A 25,387-nucleotide genomic window follows, 5' to 3' on the forward strand; every position below is an offset into this window, starting at 1 on the left:
CATTGATTTCAAATAAGGGTCGGCTGGTTTTTTAATATCCTTCTCTATATATATAGACAATAAATCATTTGTCTACAACGCGTAATAAGTGCCTATTAATAAGTTAAAAGTACCTAGTCGCCAGAACCTAAGGTGAACAAAACTGATCTTAACAATGCGTATGGAAATAGGAATGGCCGTGATAGTGTAAATAGAGCTAGACCAGAGTTAACTCTAAATACGGAACGGGAATTTGAATGGGTGTGCGAACGGGAACGGCAATAATAATGAGACAGGAAACAGGAAAGCAACGGAAGTTTGGACCTATTTAGGGAGACTTAGTACCAGTTGCACCATCCGTACTTGACAGACTGACCAACGGCACCCGGCGCGCCGCGGCGGTTTACTATGAAACTCTCCATACAATAAAATTTCGCGAACTAAATAACGAAGACAAACAGTTTGGTGCAACCGACCCTAAGACTTCTTTCATTTAGTATTTTACCCATAATGTTCTTTACCCTCAAGATTCTAAATTAGACTTGCTACGCTCGTGATTCTATTATGTATAGAATCTTTCGCTTGCTCAGGACTTAAAATTAGCACTCGCAGTAAAACTGACTTTGCTCTCTTGTTGCACAAATAAGTAACTATATATAATAACCCTAACTCCCATTAAGAAGAACACTAGTTTATTCAATCAATTTCATGGACCTTCGACTTTGTAATCCTACCATAAAAAAATAATGAGAAAACTTGGATTGCTTCTTGAATTTGGACGTAAAAATAAATTGGCAGATGTAATAGAAGCCAAACGAAAATGGTTAAGCACGCCGAAATTATTATTTTGTTACATGTAAGTGATTTATAAACTCGTTTTTTAATCTACGAGTATGTGCACTAACTAAGATTTACGTACTTATTTTTCCCAATATTTCCTACCACATATATAACTACTTGTATTTTTCAGATATTTGTGCAAGTCTACTCAGAAGGAAAATTATTTACTCTGTTTCACCAGGACGTTGCGAAGGTAGATTCAGTAGTGAATATTTATCACTGTGTTTGAACAACTACTGATTGATAGATTTCTTTCTTTTGCAGCGTTTTGATAGAGTACGGAATGTGCGCACTGAGAAAGTAGTATGGAATGACTTAAGGAATAAAAATGCCAAGGTGTGTAACTACAGGTACAGTTTATATAGGTAGTGTCTAGGTAACGATTTTTTTATATAGGGCTCTGTCAAGTATTTCACTTTCCAAAAGAGTTCCGCCGCCAAAAAAGTTTGAGAACCGCTGGTGTAGGATTCTATTATATTTCGGGATCTGAAACAATGAACAATGTTTAGTAACAACAACGGCTTTGTTGATTTTACGTTTACGAAATAGTCTTACCTGACATTGTAAGATAGTGTCGTCTGATATTTATTTTACCTATATACCTATATGTAGTCCTCCACATCGATTTCGAAAACGGCGACCTTAGCAATCAAGGGTTTTACCTCTCATGAGCTCATATTTGAAAGGCCAAACCAAACTTTCTCTTAAAATTTATTATACTTCCTATCCAAATCCAAGACAACAATATAATTTACTGAGCAGCAGTACATGGAATCATGCCGTCCTTGTCACACATTTTAGAGATATAATATTTAAAAAACAAGTTCGCACTGTCCCTCTCACTCGCTACGCTATCATCCCCCGCCATCCCACTCCGACGTCGCTCCTTAGATACCCGTCATTACATGTTTTTGTGTTAGTCCGAGTCACACGTATTTTCGCCAAAATAGTGTTCCTCTAAATATCTGTGTGTGTGTCGATTGATGAAGTAGGGTGTGAGTAGTTTTAATATGTCTATTGTGCGCTGAAAGATACAATGTTTGTACTACCGAGTAACCCCGAGTGAAAAATAAATGTTTTTTCGGCACGGCTAGTCCCGTTTACATTACTTAGATGACTGGTAAACTTTCATTTGAAATTGTATCTTCATTGAGCGTAATAAACTCATTACCTAAGAAACCAACTAAGTAATCTTTGCTTTCGTACGAAATCAATCACTTATTACAACTACCTTCATTTTTGAAGGGTACGGAAATAATAACTACGGGGCTATAAATAGATCTCAGAATGAAATTTAACGCAGTTAAATATATGTATGACTAGTTAAAAATCCAAATATTATAGTAATACTTGTCAATATGTATGATACACATACTCATTACTTACATTTCATGTTTCGAATTAAACACGGTACATTCTATGATGCGTACAATGCAATGTTTTCCCACTAAATTGTTAAAAAATGCAAACACTATATTATATTGACATGCGAAAGCCTACAGATTTTATATATTGTATACTAGTATATAAACCATATCTGAATTGAATAAGGTTTAGAAATACGTACCTACTAGGTAATCATTTCACGAAAACGGCTCTTGCCATATCCGATCTACCCTACCATGTAATAAAATAGATACTCGTAGGTAACAATATTATATCAATATCTTTGTCGACTGGTAATACGTGCCTATGAACGATAACAAATGCGTCTGTATATAGTACATTTTCTGTAACCCACAAGTTTAATGAGCATCTTATGAGGATACCTACAGGTATTTAAATGTACATGAAAATTTAACTCAATTTCATTACACAATCTAAAAGCTATTTGAAGAATAGTTTGACCGACTGTTTTAAGTATTTAATGCAAGTAACCGATGATGTAAGTATACAACAGGACGCGCTATGCGTGCTCCGATATCGAGTGCCCCAGGTGCCCTCATATTGAATGTATCGTACGAATTATAACAGATTATAGGTAGGTACTCGCTTTAATTGGAGATCGCGGTATCGTCAGGGCTTGGATCCAGTCGGTGTGGTCGCCTGCTTTTACTCATCAGTTAGTCACCTGCCTTGTGATAACTACCTAGAAATCCTCGACTGACACTATTAAGTATACTATATGTTATACATCACATAGCCAGATAGTACTCATAATGGACCCTTAGGTCGCATGGTCCGATTGACTAGTCCGATCAATCGGAATACGAATATTTTTTTTTCCTGTTGGCTCGATTGATCGGACTATAAGAACTTCTCAAATCCTGTCAGTCCTACTATCGGAGTAATGGGATTTTAAAAGTTCGTCTAGTTCGATCGATCGAGCCACGAGAGCTTGAAAAATCCTCTTAATCCGATCACACAATTTTTATTTTTCCTGTTTGTCCGACCGGTAGGTTATGGTTTTTGTGTTTTTTTATTACAGCATGTCCATACTGACGGCCCTTTTTTATACGTTTTATTTTTATGGTATTGATGCTCTTTATTAAGTAGTACGCAACCACCTTTACGGCGTAAGAATACATTTTGTTGTGATCTATTATTTCCTCCATCTTCCGTCCGCCCGGTTCAATAAATTGACATTGATCAGATGTTGATATTACTAGCAAAAAGCAGAGCTTTGTAAGGGCTCGCGGAGTTTTTCTACCTAAACGTACCGGACCTCGACTTTGATCCAATCCGATGCTTGTTTCATGTTCGATCGAGTGGGTACGTAATAAGTCCGTTAAGAACGCAGCTATAAGTGAGAGCAAGAAAGAAATGTACTAACCGGACCCCGGTTGCTGTCCGGTACGCCTGTCTGTCACAGCTTTTACTTTGTCCATTAAAAACGTGTCCAGACGACAAAATCATATTGCCAATATCATCCACACGTAATATACAATTTCATAAGTGCTTATTACATCCTACACGGTCGCCCAGTACTTTTTGTAAGGAAGACAACTGGCTTTCCTACATAACGTTGGGTCAGCGAACTCAGCGAGCCAATGTCCTTGAATTTAATTTTTGCGTCCACACCACACAATTGAGCGAAAAACTATCCCGTCTGGATACCTACTGGCCACCAGGTACACTGTTCCACTAGGTACAGCCAGGGTTAAGCATCAGCTCTATCTTGGGTACTAATCTCCTAAGTGCTCATCAAGACGAGTCGGATGACCAAAACAGCGTGTGCCTACGTTGCACCTAACCTGAGTTCCAATAAGCACAGCCCGGATTCAGCATCAGCTTTATCTTGGGTACTACTCTCCAGCATCAGCTTTATCTTGGGTACTACTCTCCTAAGTGCTCATCGAGACGAGTCGGATGATCAAAACAGCGTGTGCCTATGTTGCAACAAACCTGATTTCCACTAGGTATTGCCAGGGTTCAGCATCAGCTCTATCTTGGGTACTGCTCTCCCAAGTGCTCATCATGATGAGTCGCATGTCCAAAACAGCGTGTGTCTACATTGCAATTAACCTGAGTTCCAATAAGCACAGCCCGGGTTCAGCATCAGCTTTATCTTGGGTACTACTCTCCTAAGTGCCCATCGAGACGAGTCGGATGACCAAAACAGCGTGTGCCTATGTTGCAACAAACCTGAGTTCCACTAGGTATTGCCAGGGTTCAGCATCAGCTCTATCTTGGGTACTGCTCTCCCAAGTGCTCATCATGATGAGTCGGATGTCCAAAACAGCGTGTGTCTACGTTGCACCTAACCTAAGTTCCAATAAGCACAGCCCGGGTTCAGCATCAGCTCTATCTTGGGTACTGCTCTCCCAAGTGCTCATCATGATGAGTCGGATGTTCAAAACAGAGTGTGTCTATGTTGCATCAAACCTGAGTTCCACTAGGTACAGCCAAGGTTCAGCATCAGCTCTATCTTGGGTATTGCTCTTCCAAGTGCTTATAAAGACGTGTCGATTGACTAAGACAGCGTGTGCCTGTGTTGCAACAAACCTGAGTTCCACTAGGTATTGCCAGGGTTCAGCATCAGCTCTATCTTGGGTACTGCTCTCCCAAGTGCTCATCATGATGAGTCGGATGTCCAAAACAGCGTGTGTCTACGTTGCACCTAACCTGAGTTCCAATAAGCACAGCCCGGGTTCAGCATCAGCTCTATCTTGGGTACTGCTCTCCCAAGTGCTCATCATGATGAGTCGGATGTTCAAAACAGAGTGTGTCTATGTTGCATCAAACCTGAGTTCCACTAGGTACAGCCAAGGTTCAGCATCAGCTCTATCTTGGGTATTGCTCTTCCAAGTGCTTATAAAGACGTGTCGATTGACTAAGACAGCGTGTGCCTGTGTTGCAACAAACCTGAGTTCCACTAGGTATTGCCAGGGTTCAGCATCAGCTCTATCTTGGGTACTGCTCTCCCAAGTGCTCATCATGATGAGTCGGATGTCCAAAACAGCGTGTGTCTACGTTGCACCTAACCTGAGTTCCAATAAGCACAGCCCGGGTTCAGCATCAGCTCTATCTTGGGTACTGCTCTCCCAAGTGCTCATCATGATGAGTCGGATGTTCAAAACAGAGTGTGTCTATGTTGCATCAAACCTGAGTTCCACTAGGTACAGCCAAGGTTCAGCATCAGCTCTATCTTGGGTATTGCTCTTCCAAGTGCTTATAAAGACGTGTCGATTGACTAAGACAGCGTGTGCCTGTGTTACACCAAACCTGAGTTCCACTAAGTACAGCCAAGGTTCAGCATCAGCTCTATCTTGGGTACTACTTTCCTAAGTACTCATCAAGACGAGTCGCATGACCAAAACAGCGTGTGCTGTTGTATAAAACCCGAGCTCCACTAGGTACTGTCAGGGTTCAGCATCAGCTATCTTGGGTACTTAAGCGGTCTACCCAGTGATCACATGACGAGTCGGATATCCAAAACAGAGTGTGTCTATCTATATATGTTGCAGTTACATACAAGTTGCAGTCGTGTACGTATCGGCCCTAGGTCACTGAAGTTTGTAATATGACTTTATTTATAATTTTAGCAGTTCCAAGCAATAGTAACACTAAAAGCGCCAGTCATTAATTACGTAAGAAAATTTTGCCAGTTTCTGACCCTCTCCCTCCCCTAGAAATAATAAGAATAAGCTGACCCCCTCCCCCCTCCCGCCCCTATATTACCATATATTACGTAAAAATCTAAAGGAAAAAATGAGTAGGTACACGTGTGGTTTGTTTTAGTGTTTATTTTTCAATAAAATATTTTATGAATGTTTATTTGTACGTACGTTTGTAGAGGACAAAGGTACTTATTTTGAGCTCGTTTAAGCTAACTCTGCACCGTGTTTGATAGCATAGAGTGTAGAATTATTATTATTATTTGTTATTATTTTAAACGTCATAATTTCATAGAAATTATAAAAAATCGCATCTTTGTTATCATCTTACTTATGTAAGAACTATGAAAACCCCTCCCTCCCCCGAGTAAGAAAAAAATGAAAAAATAAGATATGTTCGACGCCCCTTCACCTCAAAATCGTCTTACGTAATAAATGAATGGCGCCAAAACTGTTTCTCGAACTGAAAATACCCGATTTAAGTTAGCTAACACAACATGACTGATCAGTTCATGAGCGTCACACATACGAGTGAATTGACCTCCGCAGTATATTCACAGCAAGATTAATTATTCTAGTAGGTATTCACAGAAACTTAATTGCTAAATTGGGAATCAAACCAAGCGAAGCGAGGTGGGTCTGAATCCAAAATGTTAACCCACTTTTGTATTCATCGTTGTTAATGGCGTAAGCGCCATCGACATTATTGAAATTGAAAACACCACATAGGTATCGTTGTTTGAGTACCCACAACCCACAATTGAGCTTTTCTGGGGCTTAGTCGATTTGTATAAGAATGTCCAATATTTATTTATTTATTAATTTACTACTAACGCCATCTGATTTTATTAACATTAGCACGAATGTTAACTCATTATTTTGCCAACAGATGGCGCTAGTAGTAATACAAAGTTTTATTACTTTATTTTATTTTTTTAAGTTTATAAGATGATATTTTTATGTTTGATAACACATCTAGACATGAATTTAAATTATTATGTTAAATCTCAAACCTAATAGTGCAGTAGTTTTTCCGTAAAGTGTACCACAAGAATGCATAGTTTGTCGAATAGTAATAGGGCTCGCTTCGCTCGCCCTAATGAACTGACATCGCATCAAATAAATTATAGAAAAGTTTATCAAATGCCAGTGTCTAGTAATGAGTTAAGATTAGATAACCTTTATGTGTCATCCGGACTTAGCAAAATATCAAGTCTACGGTTATGTCCGATCAATCGATCCAACAGGAAGAAAAAACAACCTCGTGGTTCGATCGATCGAACTAGACGAACTTTTAAAATCCCATTACTCCGATAGTAGGACTGACAGGATTTGAGAAGTTCATATAGTCCGATCAATCGAGCCAACAGGAAAAAAAAATATTCGTATTCCGATTGATCGGACTAGTCAATCGGACAATGCGACCTAAGGGATAATGGAGGGGTATCAAATGTGAAAAAGTTTATCTTTGTACGTGTACTTAAACTCATGAATGTGCTTCGATCAAATTTTTACCTCATATAATAGTAATAATAATGCTCCGCTAGTACAATAGCGTCGAGAATCATTCACCCATACGTAAACCGTATCGGGAATATAAGTAAAACCTCCTGACAAAAATGACAACTGGGATTCAAAATTTGGTAGTTTAATTAGAAGCTTAGTATACTATGCATTAATTAACAGGTTAAAATTTTAATTCAGATCAAATATATATATATTTTTAAACGAGACGTCGAGGATATATGTAGGTGCCTCATTTTAACAGTGTCAAGGCTATCATTACTCCACAATGCTTGTGTCGAGTGCTCCGCTTTAATAGCGTCGAGCTGCCCCACTTTAATTGTGAAGAGGCTATCATTACTCCACAATGCTTGTGTCGAGTGCTCCGCTTTAATAGCGTCGAAGCTGCCCCACTTTAATAGTGAAGAGGCTATCATTACTCCACAATGCTTGTGTCGAGTGCTCCGCTTTAATATCGTCGAAGCTGCCCCACTTTAATAGTGACGAGGCTATCATTACTCCACAATGCTTGTGTCGAGTGCTCCGCTTTAATAGCGTCGAAGCTGCCCCACTTTAATAGTGACGAGGCTATCATTACTCCACAATGCTTGTGTCGAGTGCTCCGCTTTAATAGCGTCGAAGCTGCCCCACTTTAATAGTGAAGAGGCCATCATTACTCCACAATACTTGTGTCGAGTGCTCCGCTTTAATAGCGTCGAAGCTGCCCCACTTTAATAGTGAAGAGGCTATCATTACTCCACAATGCTTGTGTCGAGTGCTCCGCTTTAATAGCGTCGAAGCTGCCCCACTTTAATAGTGACGAGGCTATCATTACTCCACAATGCTTGTGTCGAGTGCTCCGCTTTAATAGCGTCGAAGCTGCCCCACTTTAATAGTGACGAGGCTATCATTACTCCACAATGCTTGTGTTGAGTGCTCCGCTTTAATAGCGTCGTAGCTGCCCCACTTTAATAGTGAAGAGGCTATCACTAGCAAAAAGCAGAGCTTTGTAAGGGCTCGCGGAGTTTTTCTACCTAAACGTACCAGACCGCGACTTTGATCCAGTCCGAGGCTTGTTCCATGTTCGATCGAGTGGGTACGTAATAAGTCCATTAAGGACGCAGCTATAAGTGAGAGCAAGAAATAAATATACCTACTAATTGGGCCCCGGTCGCTGTCCGGTACGCTTGTCTGTTACAACTTTTACTTTGTCCATTAAAAACGTGTCCAGACGACAAAATCAAATTGTCAATATCATCCACACGTAATAATATACAATTTCATAAGCGCTTATTACATCCTACACGGTCGCCCAGTACTTTTTGTAAGGAAGCCAACTGGCTTTCCTACATAATGTTGGGTCAGCGAGCCAATGTCCTTGAATTTATTTATGCGTCCACACCACACAATTGAGCGTAAAACCGTCTGCACACCTACTGGCGGTAATCATGCTGCTCCGCACTTAACGTATAATTTGCTCTCTTAAGTGCTCATCAAGACGAGTGAGATGACCAAAACAGCATGATGTTGCAACAAACGTGAGTTCCACTAAATACTGCCCCCTGGCAGCTTCAGCTACAGCTCTATCGTGAGTATCTCCTAAGTGCTCAAAAAGACGAGTCGGATGTCCAAAACAGCGTGTGTCTATGTTGCACCAAACCCGAGCTTCACTAGGTACTGCCAGGGTTCAGCATCAGCTCTATCTTGAGTACTACTCTCCTAAGTGCTCATCAAGACGAGTGAGATGACCAAAACATCGTGTGCCTATATTGCAACAAACCTGAGTTCCACTAAATACTGATGCCAGGGTTCAGCTACAGCTCTATTTTGGGTATCTCCCATGTGCTCAAAAAAACGAGTCGGAGGACCAAAACAGCGTTTGCCTATGTTGCACCAAACCTGAGTTCCAATAGGTACTGCCAGGGTTCAGCATCGGCTCTATCTTGGGTACTGCTCTCCCAAGTGCTCATTCTGACGAGTCGGATGTCCAAAACAGCGTGTATCTATGTTGCACCAAACCTGAGTTCTACTAGGTACAGCCAGGGTTTAGCATCAGCTCTATCTTAGGTACTGCTCTCCCAAATGCCCATCAAGACGTGTCGAATGACTAAAACAGCGTGTGCCTATGTTGCACAAAACCTGAGTTCCACTAGGTACAGCCAGGGTTTAGCATTAGCTCATCAGCTCTATCTTGGGTACTGCTCTCCCAAATGCCCATCAAGACGTGTCGAATGACTAAAACAGCGTGTGCCTATGTTGCACCAAACCTGAGTTCCACTAGGTACAGCCAGGGTTCAGCATCAGCTCTATCTTGGGTACTACTCTCCTAAGGCTCATCATGACGAGTCGGATGACCAAAACAGCGTGTGCATATGTTGCACAGCGTCAATGTTTTTTGAAACAACCACTGATTTTGGACGACCTTCACGAAAGTCATCCACATGCGAGCTACGACTACAATTAAGTTCTGAAAGCCAACGATAAGCGCTAGTCCTTAACGGAAGTACATTCCTAAAAGGGCCTAGAGAACGAGCAGCTAACAACTTTCATACCGGCCCTCGCACAGTCAGTCGTATTAACTAATTACAATCTGCTAAACATTTTTGGGCCATTCTGAGGTATTTTAGAGACATAATTCATAACTTATTTTCTTTTTTTCAGTATTTCAAAGAGGGTCTTGGAAAATCCAGCTCTCTTATGGGTTACTTTATTCATATAATTCCTAAGGTAAGTACTGAAACTGAATATAGGTATATAACTGCCTTCATTGGCTTTTGATCCTGTGTTGTAATCTGATGGAACAGTAATATCTGTTAAGTATATGTGCTTTTGTATTTTATCTATGTATATTATAAGTATGTGGTCTATTGTCTGCCGTCAGGGGGAAGAAAAATTTCGCCCTAAAATGCCTTACGACGTTTTGGTCGCGTGGTGCAGGTTGCGATTGCGACAATTTCATTGTTGGGTATAGCTTCTCTATAGTAATAATAATATCGAATTTTTAAGCAGATGCAGCATGAGTTTTAGTTTCAACACTTATTTTCACGCGTTAAACTTCATGTCTGGCCCATTTTTCTCATAGCGATGGCGGCCTTATTTGTATCCTACTAAGGCCTCTCAGAATCATGTCATAATCCGTAGCGCGCTTCGCTGGTTTTGATTAAGTAATTAATATAAATTGTGTTTTCTAAAATATTACAGGACTTATTAAATAGCAGACGAGTTTTTAAATTCAACCGATATGAAGGCGAGAGTGTGGTTGGTGTCCCGTCAAACGAGTGGCATCTTCCCAATGCAGAGCCACTCTTACCTGGCCACACGCTGATAAGGCCCACGCTCGGGATGCTGAAGTCAGCAGTGACGTTCCCACACGTAGAACATGAGATGGAAACAGGCGGAGCAGGAATTTACGGAAATCCAAGTAATTTAGGTATTCGGTGAGTGTAGAACGAAATACTTCATATCCAAGTAACAAAATACTAGTCATTATTAATTTTGGCTTACACGTTCTATTAAGGTTTCAGCCGCAACAGTCCGTCATATGGGTACTTATAAAAGCATTCGGCAATCTCTATAGGCGTATAGGTACACACAGCAAAAATGCCTTTTTATATATTGATGTTGAATTGTGAAGGTTTATTTATAGTCATTTAGGTACTAGGTAGGTATACCCGATCAAATATAGATCTCATCAGTATAGACCAATACTACTTTATAGCTAAGTATACATAGGTAGTACCTACAAGCGAAGTAAGAGTTTGACCTCGGAATGTGAGATAATAAGCTAGAAAAGAAACACCATCACACCTTACACCTAAAAAGTCAACGGAAATCGTGTGCGCGTCGGAAGTTATTCAAGGTCAAATGTCACAAATATCGCTATATCGTGGATATCAAGGTTCCTTTAGCTCCAATATTGCTTACTTCTACGTAAGAATTGTACAACATAAATTTTTTTGACAAGTTACTTATTTATGTTTCAATAATTATTCATGCAATCAGACGTTTACAAGATGTAAAGCAGTATAAGCAAAAATAGAAAATTAGTTCCATGAAGCTCAGGTTTGAAACTCTTGTTCTTTTTGCAGATACGGTGGCAGAAGTGGTAGAATACTTTACAGCAGCAATAGAAGAATGTTTTCAGATTACCCCGAGGTAAATTAATGCGTGAAAATATGAAATACGATCTCAAAGCTCTCTAGCTTTGAGATCGTATTTCATATTTTCATATTTTTTGGTCGAGACTCTTCTCGACCAACATGAGATAGGTACTCTCTATAGATGACTATATCAAGGGTCAGAACCAGAATAAAGTTACATGCAAAACCTACTAAGTTGATCTTACAGTTTTTTGGCAGAACGATATTGCAGTTTAATGAATACGTAGATCTTCAGGCAAAACAAATAAAACAATATAAAGATGTTTAGCATATTTAGCTTGGCATAAAATAAATAATTTGATGGATAATATTTTATGCAAATACCAAATATGTGTACATAGAAGCTACTTTTAGAATATACAACGGTTATAATTTCATAAAATGAGTATGCAAAAACACGTTAAAACCTGGTAACAGTTTTTACTTGGAGGAGAACTCATGAATCATTGTGTTATCATACACATTTCAATTTCTTCCAGTACATAATGCTACCAAATCATCAATATGTTGCCTTATGCTGTGAGTTATTTTCGGAACGAAAGGTAGTATCAAAAAAAGGGTCTTACCAGTTTGTAGAGCTTGAAAAATTAATTCTGAAGGTCTAAAAAAAACACTTTCGTCATAAAGTCACTTAATAGGTATTTGCAGTAATAGGACGATATTTACTATGCTATTTACAATGTCAACCATATTATTATAAATAGATTTATATAACGTTACAATGTTCGTCTGTTTAGTTCTATTAAATACAGTTTTAATTATTAGAAATACAATTATTATTATATATTTACTCATTTAATGTCTGCGTTTTTTATCGAATACCTATTATTGTTTATTCACACTTCCTTCCGATTTCTCCTTTTCCCTTATAAATAGGGTGCACTTTCACCAACTTAAGGATGTCTGGGTACACGCCGGCGCTAATACACTCGTTCAACAAGGAAAGAAGCAATGATATTACTACAGGTGGGAAAAGGTCTAAGATATGCGTTGACATGTCATTTATGTCCTTTGATTGTTTGCGTTTTATATTTTTGCATGCACTGATCATATCATTTAACGTAAACCGTTCAAAAACAAATGTAGGTGGGAAACTAGTTAAGTACTGTCCCAAATATGCAAGCGCTTCATCAGTGCGCGGTTGTGTAGCGATGTTATTTGTTTGAATGTAGTAGTGGTTCAGCTGATCGACGGCGGCCGCGCCGCGGGAGCGCTCGCAGTCGCCATCCGACCGGCTAACGAGCACATTGATCGGGCCGCTTTTGCTGTTGCTGCGCTTGCATGTCTCAGAAGAAATAACATTCCATATGGCTCGACTCACATTGCCTTCAGCACAGCACGCTATCTTACGAGTATTATTTACATAGTCCTTACGCTCGCTTCGCAATGTTGCCCAGAATGCTATTTCAAGTTTAGACAAGCTCGAACGTAACTCGCTGTCGTTTGGTTGTTTCGATAATTTCACTTTAGTCCTACGTATATTGTATCGCAACTGACGTACACGGTCATTGACCCATGTGCTAACAGTGTTTTTAGTCGGTTGTCTTTTAACAGGAAAATGAACATCATAAAAATGTTTGATAACGTTTATTACAGATGAGGTTCTATTGTTTGGACATTGATTTTTAGCAAGTATATTGTCCCAGTCGTATGACTCAAGACTTAATATAAAACTAGAAATATTATGTTTCGAAAATGTTCTTTTTAATATATGCATCACAGGAGATATATTATTTTGAATGTTTATGATGACATTAACACTCATGTGATCTGTTATACTATTATTGTTAATTAAAACACTCACTGATATTAAAGACATTTGTATTCATTATTAAATATTTATCAAGTACAATTAGCACAGCCATGATTAGCCGGAAATCATAGAGAGAGAGATCTGTGTTGCCACAGATACTAAACTCACAGATAGCATATCTGACATCCCCCTTCTTTACCTTATCTAAAATTAAGTATTCTAATAGTAAATCAGGTAGAGTTATTAAGGTACATAATCACTCAGGTATCTAGGTTGCTTAATAGCTCTTCCTGACCGCGACCTTACATCATTATTATTTATATTAAAAAAATTTTCATTAGGCATATCAGCATTACCTATATTTTCATTAATCATTACAGGTTCAGTTTCATTATTATCATTTACTTTGTTCAACACATTCTCATTCTCTGTTTTAAAAGTTACATGTTTACTAGCCATACTATAATTTTCACCAGGTGACCCTCTGAACACATGATACCTATTTCTTTTAATTATAGAGTCTCCTGTGTCTATCATATAATTTCTATAATTATCTTCATCTGAAACTATCCTCCCCTTAAGTTTTTTATTATCATTTTTATCATGAATATATACATTTTGTCCTCTACTAAAACTATTAATTTTGCCTCTATTTTTCCTGTCATGATAATATTTATACATTTCTCTCTTTTTCTCAACTTTTTGTTTAACATCATTATAATTAACTTTTTTATACCTGTCTTTGGTAGGTAAGAAAGATGTTACTTGTCTTCCAATCAGCAACTCATTAGCAGATTCTAACTCTTGATCAATAGGTGTATTTCTGTATTCTAGTAAGGCCAAGTAAATATCTTTCTTTTCCTCTATACATTTTTTAAACATCTTTTTTATCGATTGTATTTGTCTTTCAATAAATCCATTCGATCTAGCATAATAGGGAGAGGAAGCTATATGTATAAATTCCCATTCTCTACAAAATTCTTTAAATTGCCAACTTCTATATTGAGAACCATCATCAGTATACAATATTTTAGGTATGCCCCAACGTGCAAATACACTCTTTAATGCCCTTATATGACAGTCTGAACATTGATCCTTTAACTCGACAAGCTCAACATATTTAGTTAAATAATCTGCAATTAACATGTAAATTTTATTATTCATAAAAAACATATCAGCTCCTACTATGTCCCAAGGCTTATTACTCAATTCTCTTAACATTAGTGGTTCATGGGAGTGATTTCTTTCATATTTTAAACACAAGTCACAATTTTGAATTAAATCCTCTAATTCTTTTATCATAAATGGCCAAAATAGCAAACCTCTGATTCTACTTTTACATTTCTCAAGACCTAAGTGACTGTAATGAATCTTTCTAAGCATTTCCTTTCTTAACAACTTAGGTACAACAACTGCAGTATTTTTGAAAATTAATCCGTCTGAAATATAGAGTTCATCTTTTATGGAATGATAATATTTTAATTGCAAAGGAATTTCCTTAGATGTTGGCCATGAACTTTGAATGTATTTTATTAGTAAACACAAATCATGATCTTTTTGAGTTTCCATTTTTAATTTATCCCATGTTTCTTTACTTAAATTTATGCCTTGTTTCACTAAACATACATGCAATTCTACTTTTTCATCAAGTTCTTTGTTACATATTATGGTGTCATTTACATAAGCTCTAGATAAAGCATCCGCCACTAATAGTTCTTTACCAGGTCTGTATTTAATTTCTAGGTCATATCCTTGTAATTGAAGTCTTAGCCTTTGTAGTCTTAATGGAGTCTCATTCATTGGTTTTTTAAATATATGTTCTAACGGTTTATGGTCCGTCTCTACATGTACTTGTCTACCATAAATATATTGGTGGAATTTATGGCATCCATATACTACGGCTAAAAGTTCCTTTTCGATTTGTGCCCACGATTTTTGAGTTTCTGTTAAAGCTTTAGATGCATATGCTATAGGAGCATTATTTTGAAGTAAGACAGCGCCTAATCCTGTGCTACTGCTGTCAACGGATAGAGTTATCGGAGTATTAATATCAAAGTATTTTAAAACTGGTTGGGAAGTTAACATTTGTTTAAGCTTTTCAAAATCATTTTTCTGTTTATCACCTCATACAAATTCAGAATCCTTTTTAAGTAGTTCCCTCAATGAATAAGTTACATCTGACAAATTAGGTACAAACTTCGCTACATATGTTACTATTCCTAATATTGTTTGCAATTGTTTTTTACTCTTAGGCTCTTCCATATTCACAATAGCTCTAACTTTCTCTGGATCAGGTCTAATACCGTCACCACTCAAAATATGTCCTACATATTTCACTTCTGTTACCCCGAACTGACTGTCAAGGCAACTTATGTGGGAGACCGTACCCAATGCAACTTACGCAGCCTACCGTACACGTATCGCATCATCGGCAGCCAATCAGCGCCGATATCACGTCATCTACAACCCCTGTGATTGGTCCAGCACGTTGCTACGGAGGAGCCGATCCCCACTCAAGGCATTCGCTATTCACCACCTTACTAGATGCACGCATACGTGCCTTTTTTATATATATACTTACTTTTCTTCTTATTTCTGTACAACTGTACTAGTTGGTAATTAAACGTATTTTAAAACGAAAGGCGTCGTCTACATTATTGCTGCTGAACCCGCTCCAAGAGGTTACGAGCTGAACCTAGCCAGATCCACGCGCGTACATAATTTGGACCTTCGACCTCGGATGCAACCAGCAACGTGGCTACAAAGGATACTTGGCAAGAGTAACGCAATCGGCAAAGATAGCCATCGGCAGCTACTCAGTGCTTTGGTAAGGCGAACCAATCAAGAATAGCGGCCCTGTCTCATTACAGTTGTGATACGTTCATATTTTAATTCCAGTGGTTGTAACGTGACGTCTTTGTGATCTGCCTACACGCAAAGGTCGCCAGGCCGGTAGCTGCATCGTTGGCAGTTGCAGGGAGCTATAAGTACCTAATCCGGATAACTGTAAGTACCTAGCTTCTTACATCCTACCGACATGGCGGAAGATAAGGTGTTAAAAGATCTTATTAAAAAGAGAGGTTCTGTTAAAGGCAGACTCACTAAATTCATTAAATATATTGAAACGTTCGACCAAGGTTTATCCGTTCATCAAATGGCCGAAGTTAGGCTTCGTACTCAAGGCGCTACGAGTCTTTATACCGAATTTAATAATATTCAGTCGAAAATTGAAGATGCACTTCCCGAAACCGAACTCGACTCTCAACTCGACGCGCGAGACGAGTTTGAAGCCGAGTATTATAGTATAATGGCCCAAGCTGAAAAATTGGTAAAGGACGAGGTTAAAATCGATCCCGAAAAATCCGCGATTGCATTAAAATCGGTAAAATTACCTACTATTTCTTTGCCTAGCTTTGACGGTTCACATGAGCACTGGATTGCCTTTCGAGATACATTTTCATCATTAGTACACAACTCGCGAGAAATTTCAGACATTCAAAAATTTCAATATCTTAAATCGTCACTTACGGGAAGCGCGCAATTAGTTATAGACTCAATTGAATTTTCAACCAACAATTACAATATCGCATGGGAGTTGTTATTGAATAGATATAATAATAGCCGCTTACTTGTTCATAATCATGTAAAGGCCTTATTTTTAATGCAAACGCTGCAAAAGGAATCACCGGTGTTGCTAAGGAAACTAATAGATAACGTGTTAAAAAATATACGCGCTCTTAAAGCCCTAAAGGAGCCTGTAGACTCGTGGGACACTTTACTTATTTATATGATCGTTTCTAAATTAGATTCCACCACCGAGCGAGAGTGGGAGCAGCATAAAGGTTCCTTGTCGGCCGATTCAACTGAGTCAAAATTAACTATTGACGATTTACTAACATTTTTAAGAGGCAGGGCAGACATGCTTGAAACTTTAATCGTAACGCACAGTAAGACCAATTCGCAAGACACAAAAAAGTATGCTAACAGTAATTATACACCAAAGGTGCATTGCAATGTCGCGACGGAAAAACCGCAGGTGAAAACACCTTTCAAAAAACAATTTAAATTATGTCCGATGTGTAGTGAGAAACATCCTTTATATTCATGCCAGGCGTTTCTTGATTTGAATATGCAGGATCGATTGCAATTAGTACGCGATAAAAACCTTTGTGAAAATTGTCTGCGAACTGGTCATACAGCTGATTCGTGTAGGTATGGGCCTTGTAGGAAATGCGACAAAAAACATAACTCAATTATTCACCGCGATGAAGTTGCTGTTATCAGTACAAATAGTTGTCCCGGCACGTCGAATGCAAGCCAAAATAAACCTAATGAGCCCCATACTTCTACCGATAAATCAAGTAACTATTCTATAACACATCACGCACACATTGACAACGGTCAGGTGTCTAATTTAAACACAGATGTCCAATGCGCACAGGCATCACTCGATGAATCCGATGAATTCGATGAACCGGTTTTGTTGACAACCGCTATCATTGAGATAGTCGATGATTTAGGTAACATTACGAAGGCATGCGCGCTTCTCGATAATGGGAGCGAACGGTGCATTATATCTAAATCATTATGCGATAAATTAAACGCGCGCACTATACAGTCCACACGAAGCTTATACGGCGTCGGGGAGGTGCCGGTCTCACAGGACGTGCATTTTTGTGAGATTGGCATTAGATCCGTAACTAGCACTTATTCTACGCGCATTAAGTGTTTAGTATTACAACGCGTAACCCCCCCGCGGCCATACCTTAATATGCGCAAAGAACAATTCGTTATACCGGACGGAATCGTACTCGCGGATCCCAATTTTTATAAGAAAAAACCGATAGACCTAATAATAGGGTCAGATAGATATTGGGACGTGGTTCAAGAAGGTATTATTCGCCTAAGTAACGGATCGGTAATGCAAAATTCGCATTTTGGCTGGTTCGTATCCGGGCGTACATGTAATTCGTATAATACACCCAAAAATACGAAGAACACTAACGTTGTATGTAATTTTATGCAAACGATAGACATGCAAGTTTCTATAGACGAACAGTTACGTAAGTTTTGGGAGCTCGAAGACGCGCCGATAAGTCAACGGGTTAACGAATCGCGCAGCGAGGATGAACGTATTTGTGAGGATTTGTTCATGCAGACCACTAAACGCCTCGACGACGGTAGGTTCTGTGTATGCATTCCGTTCAAACAGTCACCGGAGGTTCTAGGCGATACGCGCAAACAAGCCGAACATAGATTCCTCGCATTAGAGAAACGGTTAGAACGTTATCCGAATTATAAAAAAATGTATAGCGACTTTATTAAGGAATATTGCGACTTAGGTCACATGGCGCCAGTAGATTCATATGGTACGCCACACTACTTTACGCCACATCATGGCGTGTTTCGTGAACACGCCAAAACTACACGCCTTAGAGTCGTTTTTGACTGTAGTTGCGCTTCTACGTCAGGATATTCACTTAATGATTTGCAATTTGTAGGCCCCGCGATACAGGGTGATTTGCTATCCATACTATTGCGCTTTAGGGAAAACAAGTACGTGGCGTGTGCGGACATCGAAAAAATGTACCGCCAGGTACTGGTCGACGAGAAACAACGCGACTTGCAATTAATTCTTTGGCGGGAAAATCCGTCTGACCCCCTACAAGTATACCAATTGAAAACTGTAACTTATTTATTTTTTATTTTTATAACTTACTTATTTACGTTTTTAAGTTGTAGGTGCCTTAAGCAGTTAGCGCTAGAGTGTGATGACCCTGAAATAGCCAGCGTAATCAATGATGATTTTTACGTTGACGACCTTATTTGTGGCAACCCTAGCCAGGATAAATTAAAACAAATTTGTTCAAAGGCCGTCAAGGTCCTGCAGTCGGGGTGTTTTCCATTGCGTAAATGGATTTTTAATTTCGATTTTGATGAATTTACCGAATCAATGGACTCGTCCAAAGAGTTATCATTAGGTGAAAACGTACAAAATAAAACATTAGGGTTAGGATGGTATAACCGCTCTGATGAATTGTTTTATCACACTAGATTTGAAATAAATTCTAAGCCGATAACAAAGCGCATTATCTTATCGGTGTCGTCTCAAGTCTACGACCCTCTCGGCTTGCTTAGCCCAACTATTATGATCGCGAAAGTACTTTTACAGAGGTTGTGGATGTTAAAGGCCGATTGGGACACCCCGGTCCCAAATGACATCGCAAAGGCATGGACACGATTTGTCGCTGATCTTTCGAATTTAAATTCAATTCGCATTCCGCGTTACGTATTAAGTGACAATCCTAAACATTTAGAGTTGCATATTTTTTGTGATAGTTCTATAACCGCATATGGAGCGTGCGCTTATGTTCGCGCTATTGATAATGATAACAGTGTCACAGTCAGGTTATTATGCGCAAAAGGGAAGGTGACCCCAATAAAACCAGTGACCCTGCCAAAATTAGAATTATGTGCGGCTCTAGTAGCGGCACGACTGTATGCAAAAATAGGTAGTTCACTTCGCAGTCAGTTTAAAAAAGTGGTATTCTGGTCAGATTCCACAATAGTGTTAAGTTGGTTACGCACGCCACCTAACATGCTTAAAACGTTTGTACAAAATAGGGTCACCGAAATACACGATCTAACGCAAAATCATCCCTGGCATCACGTAAGAAGCGAAAACAACCCCGCTGACTTGATTTCGCGATCTCGGCCGTTAAATTCGTTGTGGTCTTCTACATTTTGGGGACAAGGCCCAGAATTCCTTCATGATATAAATTTCGAGCCTAACTCTGACTTACAAAATAATGACGATTTACCCGAGCTAAAGGCGAATGTTACACTTGTTTGTGTATCTAATCGTGACAATGAGGGATGTTTTCCTTTCCATAGATTTTCTCAATTCAATCGTTTACAGCGCACAGCGGCCTATGTTTTGCGATTTCTTTATAATGCGCGCAATAAACTTAGCAAAAAAACTGGGTCATTAAGTGTAGACGAGTTGAATGAATCCGTTCTGTTGCTAGCTAGGCTGGCGCAGTATGAGTCATACCGAGATGTGCATAATTGCTTATCACATAAACAGCTGTTAACAAACAAACTCGATTCAAGCCTTACTAAATTAAATTTATTTCTTGACAATACTAACGTATTAAGAGTAGGCGGCCGTTTAGATAATGCTAGCCAGTTTAGTTACGAGAAAAAACACCCTATTTTAATTTCGTGTAAACATCATTTAGCTCTGTTATTATTTCGTTTCGAACATAAGCGACTATTGCACGCGGCGCCACAGTTGTTGTTGTTTACCATAAAGGAAACCTGGTGGCCAGTAGGTGCTAGAAACTTAGCACGGAAGATCGTTCATGATTGTGTCACGTGCAAACGGATGCAAGGTCAAACATTGATACCTATCATGGGCAATCTGCCTCGCGAACGCTTGGAACCAGGGTATCCGTTCATATACTGCGGCGTGGATTATGGTGGTCCAGTGCTTATTTTGAATCGCAAAGGAAGGGGTGCGAAATTAATAAAATCATATATTTGTTTATTCGTATGTTTAGCAACGCGCGCTATTCATTTAGAACTGGTCGGTGACCTCTCGTCTGATGGTTACTTGTTAGCATTAAAGCGTTTTATATCGCGTAGGGGTAAACCCGTTGAAATAATAAGCGATAATGGAAAAAACTTTGTCGGACTAATGAACGATTTCGAAAAATTTCTTTCAAGTATATCTGGCGATATACAAGAGTACGCCTTATCTCAGAAAATTAAATTTCGCATGAACCCGCCGTATGCCAGTCATTTCGGTGGGATGTACGAGGCAGGTATTAAAAGTTGTAAATACCATTTGCGACGCGTTGTAGGCAACGCACATTTGACATTTGAAGAATTAAGTACGACCTTGACCGAAATTGAGGCCTTGCTTAATTCTAGACCACTTTCTCCTATGTCATCCGACCCCAACGATTTTTTACCGCTTAGCCCAGGGCATTTCTTGATTGGTCGTCCGCTAACTGCACCTGTGTGCGCTAGCCTGAGCGACGTTCCTGAGCATCGGTTAACGCGTTACCAGAGAGTCGAACTGCTTCGTCAGCATTTCTGGAGTCGTTGGTCGCGAGAGTACGTGACAGAGCTACAAGCCCGATCGAAATGGAGGTTCCAGTCTAACGACCTTAAAGAAAACACGCTCGTCGTCATAAAAGAAGACAATACTCCCCCGCTCAAATGGAGTTTAGGCCGCATCGTCAAAACGTATCCAGGCAAGGACGGCGTCTCGAGAGTGGCCGACGTAAGAATGCCTTCAGGAGGAACTGTGAGACGCGCTTTCTCGAAACTATGCCCGCTTCTTCAGCCAGACTGTTAGCTGTACGTCATCACACATATTCATCACGTTTTGTAAACCACCAGTTTCCAATGCCGGGGGTATGTCAAGGCAACTTATGTGGGAGACCGTACCCAATGCAACTTACGCAGCCTACCGTACACGTATCGCATCATCGGCAGCCAATCAGCGCCGATACCACGTCATCTACAGCCCCTGTGATTGGTCCAGCACGTTGCTACGGAGGAGCCGATCCCCACTCAAGGCATTCGCTATTCACTACCTTACTAGATGCACGCATACGTGCCTTTTTTTTTATATATACACTTACTTTTCTTCTTATTTCTGTACAACTGTACTAGTTGGTAATTAAACGTATTTTAAAACGAAAGGCGTCGTCTACATTATTGCTGCTGAACCCGCTCCAAGAGGCTACGAGCTGAACCTAGCCAGATCCACGCGCGTACACTGACATTTATCTTTATTAAATTTAACACCCATTTTTTCTGCTTTTTCTAATACCATATTTAATCTTTCATTATGTTGTTCAAGCGTTTCCCCCCAAACTATGAGCTCGTCAACATATTGCTCTACTCCTGTAATTTCTTTGAAAATATCTGCAAAATATTTGCTAAACACTTCGGGAGCTGAATTTAAGCCAAATGGTAATCTTTTATAACAGTATCTCCCAAAATTACCTGCATTAAATCTCCTCCTCCTCACTTAATTTAATCATGTAGAATCCCTTTGATGCATCTAAGACACTAAAGTATTTAGCAGAAGGCATTTTGGCTACTAATTCCTCAAAAGTGCTCATTTTATACCGTTCTCTAATTATGTATTTATTTAAATTCTGAGGATCTAAGCAAATTCTAATATTACCACAGGGTTTCTTTGTAACTACTATTTAATTTACCCATTCCGTTGGCTCACTAACTTTTCTTATGATACCTGCCTGCTCCAGTTTGTCCAGCTCGGTTTTAATTTTTTCCTCTAATTGAAATGGTATTTTCCGGGGTCGCTCAGCAATTGGTACATTATTGTCTTGTAATTTTATTTTATATTCATATGGAAGTTCTCCTAGACAGCCACAAGGTTTGTTTAGGCACATAGCCGCAAAGTGATTGTATTTGCCGCACTTTACACACTTCTTGTTGAATGCTGGGCACTTTGCATATCCGTGTTGTCTGCCACACTTGCCACAAGGTTGTCTGTTGTTTGTTTGACTCTGCTGTCTGCCACACGACTGGTCTCTGTTGTACGCTTGACCCTGCTGTCTGCTATACGACTGGTCTCTGGTGTACGCTTGACCCTGCTGTCTGCTATACGACTGGTTTCTGGTTCTGCTCCTGGAGGGCTGCCTTTTATCACTGGAGTGCTCCTTTTTCATGGTTCTTCTTTGTCCCGCTCCCACTTCTATTCTTGCTACTTCGTTTTTGTTCTTGATGGTTTCCATTTGAGCTTTTGTAGTTTCAGCTGCTCTGCTCATATTTATGCATTTCTCCAACGTCAAATCCGTTACACTGAGTAGGTCTTCCTTTAGTTCGTTGTCAATTAACCCTATTATAATCTGATCCCTAATAAGTCCATCCTTTAGTTTTTCAAAATTACAATCCAAACTCAGTTTTTTAAGTGATGTTACATAGTCTTCTATGTTTTCCCCAGTTTTTTGCTTCCTATTAAAAAATATGTGTCGATTGTAAGTCTCATTACTAGGCGGACTACAGTGTTCTTCTAATTTTTTCAGTACTTCTTGAAATGTCAGTTTTTCCTTATTTTCGAATGTGTTATATACTACGAGGCCCTCGTCACCCACGCTGTGTAGCAGGAGTGCACACTGCTGTTTTTCTGATAGTCTTTCTGCCGCACCACTCGCCTCAAAATACAGTTGAAATTTCTGTTTCCAATCGTGGAATGCTTGTTTTATGTTGTTTCCTGAGAGATTCAGGGGTGCTGGTGGTCGTAACATATCCATTTTTATGATAGAAAATGGCGTCCCATATAAAAGTTTTCTCTAATTGTCCCAATAGTTTTTTGTTATTTGACATACCTACCGTTTTGATTCTTATGTCCGCAGCGCCATGTTATACTATTATTGTTAATTAAAACACTCACTGATATTAAAGACATTTGTATTCATTATTAAATATTTATCAAGTACAATTAGCACAGCCATGATAAGCCGGAAATCATAGAGAGAGAGATCTGTGTTGCCACAGATACTAAACTCACAGATAGCATATCTGACATGATCGGATAGGTGAATATCTTCACAAAACACTTTTTTAATTCTGCTTATGTGTGAATTTGTATATATGTGATCTATACATGTTTTAGAGGTGTCTGTTACCCTCGTAGGTGTAACGACAAGCTGCCTAAAGTTATATTGTTTGATAGTGTTAATAAGGTACTTACAATTACAACATTATAGTTTTGAATTGCCTGTAAACTTAGTAGTTGATTTAATTTAGAAAAGTATAGGGATACATCACCGTTGGGAGGTCGATAAATACACACAATCACGAGGTCTAATCCAACACACTCAATAGCACAGGCTTCGAAGTGGGCCTCCACTGACATGTCTGTGATCTCCTTGCGTTCTATTGTAATCATGTCCGACTTGGCGTAAATGCAGGCTCCTCCTCCCTTTTTTGTTTGTCTTGAATACTGGGCTCTCAGGTTGTAGTTAAGTATGTTAATTAAGTTTATTTGATTGCACTGCATCCAGTGCTCCGTAAGGCAGATTATATCGACAGACGTTTGTGTTTGAAGTTCACTTTCAAGTCTATAAGTCTTATTTTCAAGCCTGTTTATGTTTTGATGTAAAATATGTAGTTCATTTGTTTTTGTTGTAAATGTATTGGGGTCACAATCCCCCTCAAAAGTGGTCGATGGGTAAAATCTGTCGTGTGGTCTGGTCAGCTTCCGCATCTTCGTTGTTCAACCATACTCGAGTTTCCTGCGATATCTTTGGACCAAACCGCTGCCTCCAAATTGATGTCCATTGATGCTACTGCTAGCTGCTCTCTCATCTACGTCGCCTTTGTCTTCTAATTCTTTGCACCAATTATCAAGGATCTCTTCGGCCTTCTTTGTACCGTAGGTAATCTGGAATAAAAGGAACCGCTTCGTAATGCTCGGAAACCTAAATCTACCTGCAAATATAGAATAATAATCTCTACTGATATTATAATAATAATAATAATATAATTTCTTTATTCAGATAACTTATGATCCATTGGTGTTAGGTACAAAGTGACTTAAAATCTATTGTTAATATTTAAAATACTACATAAGTTATAAATAAATGAAATTAAAATTTACAATAAATTAAATTAATAAAAATTAAAAATTAGTAAAATCACAATAAATAAATAAAATCAAATAAAATCGATAAAATAAAAAAAACACAAAATAAAATTAAAATGAACACAATTAACTACCCATGATCATTAACTTATTAATATGTCTGTGCATGGGAGAATCAGGCTTTCCTGCAAACACTTTTAGGATGCCGTTAGAGCTGCCCCGGATCCTACTGACTAGCGAGGCAGTTCTTTTGCGCACGATGGCGTGAAACCCATCTGTGCGTGCCTCCGCAAACATTTTAGACGCACTACAGAATCGGGGCAGCTTCAACAACGCCCGAAAGCCGTTATTATATTGAACCCTCAGGGCACTGAGCGCCTTTTGAGTGCAGTTGAACCACAGGCTGCTTGTATAGAAACTCTGACAGAACGCTTTAAATAGAGTGATCTTGACTTGATCCGAG

At 39.1% G+C, this 25,387-nt stretch overlaps 1 protein-coding gene across 1 annotated transcript in view; it reads left to right on the forward strand.

The window, feature by feature from the left end:
* The first annotated feature begins 6,373 nt into the window (after nucleotides 1–6,373).
* LOC134660637 (uncharacterized) overlaps nucleotides 6,374–25,387 on the forward strand; it is an 87,545-nt gene continuing 68,531 nt past the window's right edge. Inside the window, exons 1-4 of the mRNA XM_063516412.1 lie at nucleotides 6,374–6,424; nucleotides 10,041–10,106; nucleotides 10,581–10,816; nucleotides 11,468–11,534. Coding sequence (XP_063372482.1) covers nucleotides 6,374–6,424; nucleotides 10,041–10,106; nucleotides 10,581–10,816; nucleotides 11,468–11,534 — 420 coding nt within the window. The remainder of the gene's footprint in view (nucleotides 6,425–10,040; nucleotides 10,107–10,580; nucleotides 10,817–11,467; nucleotides 11,535–25,387) is intronic.

Source organism: Cydia amplana, chromosome Z (genome assembly GCF_948474715.1).
Source record: "Cydia amplana chromosome Z, ilCydAmpl1.1, whole genome shotgun sequence".
NCBI lineage: Eukaryota > Metazoa > Arthropoda > Insecta > Lepidoptera > Tortricidae > Cydia > Cydia amplana.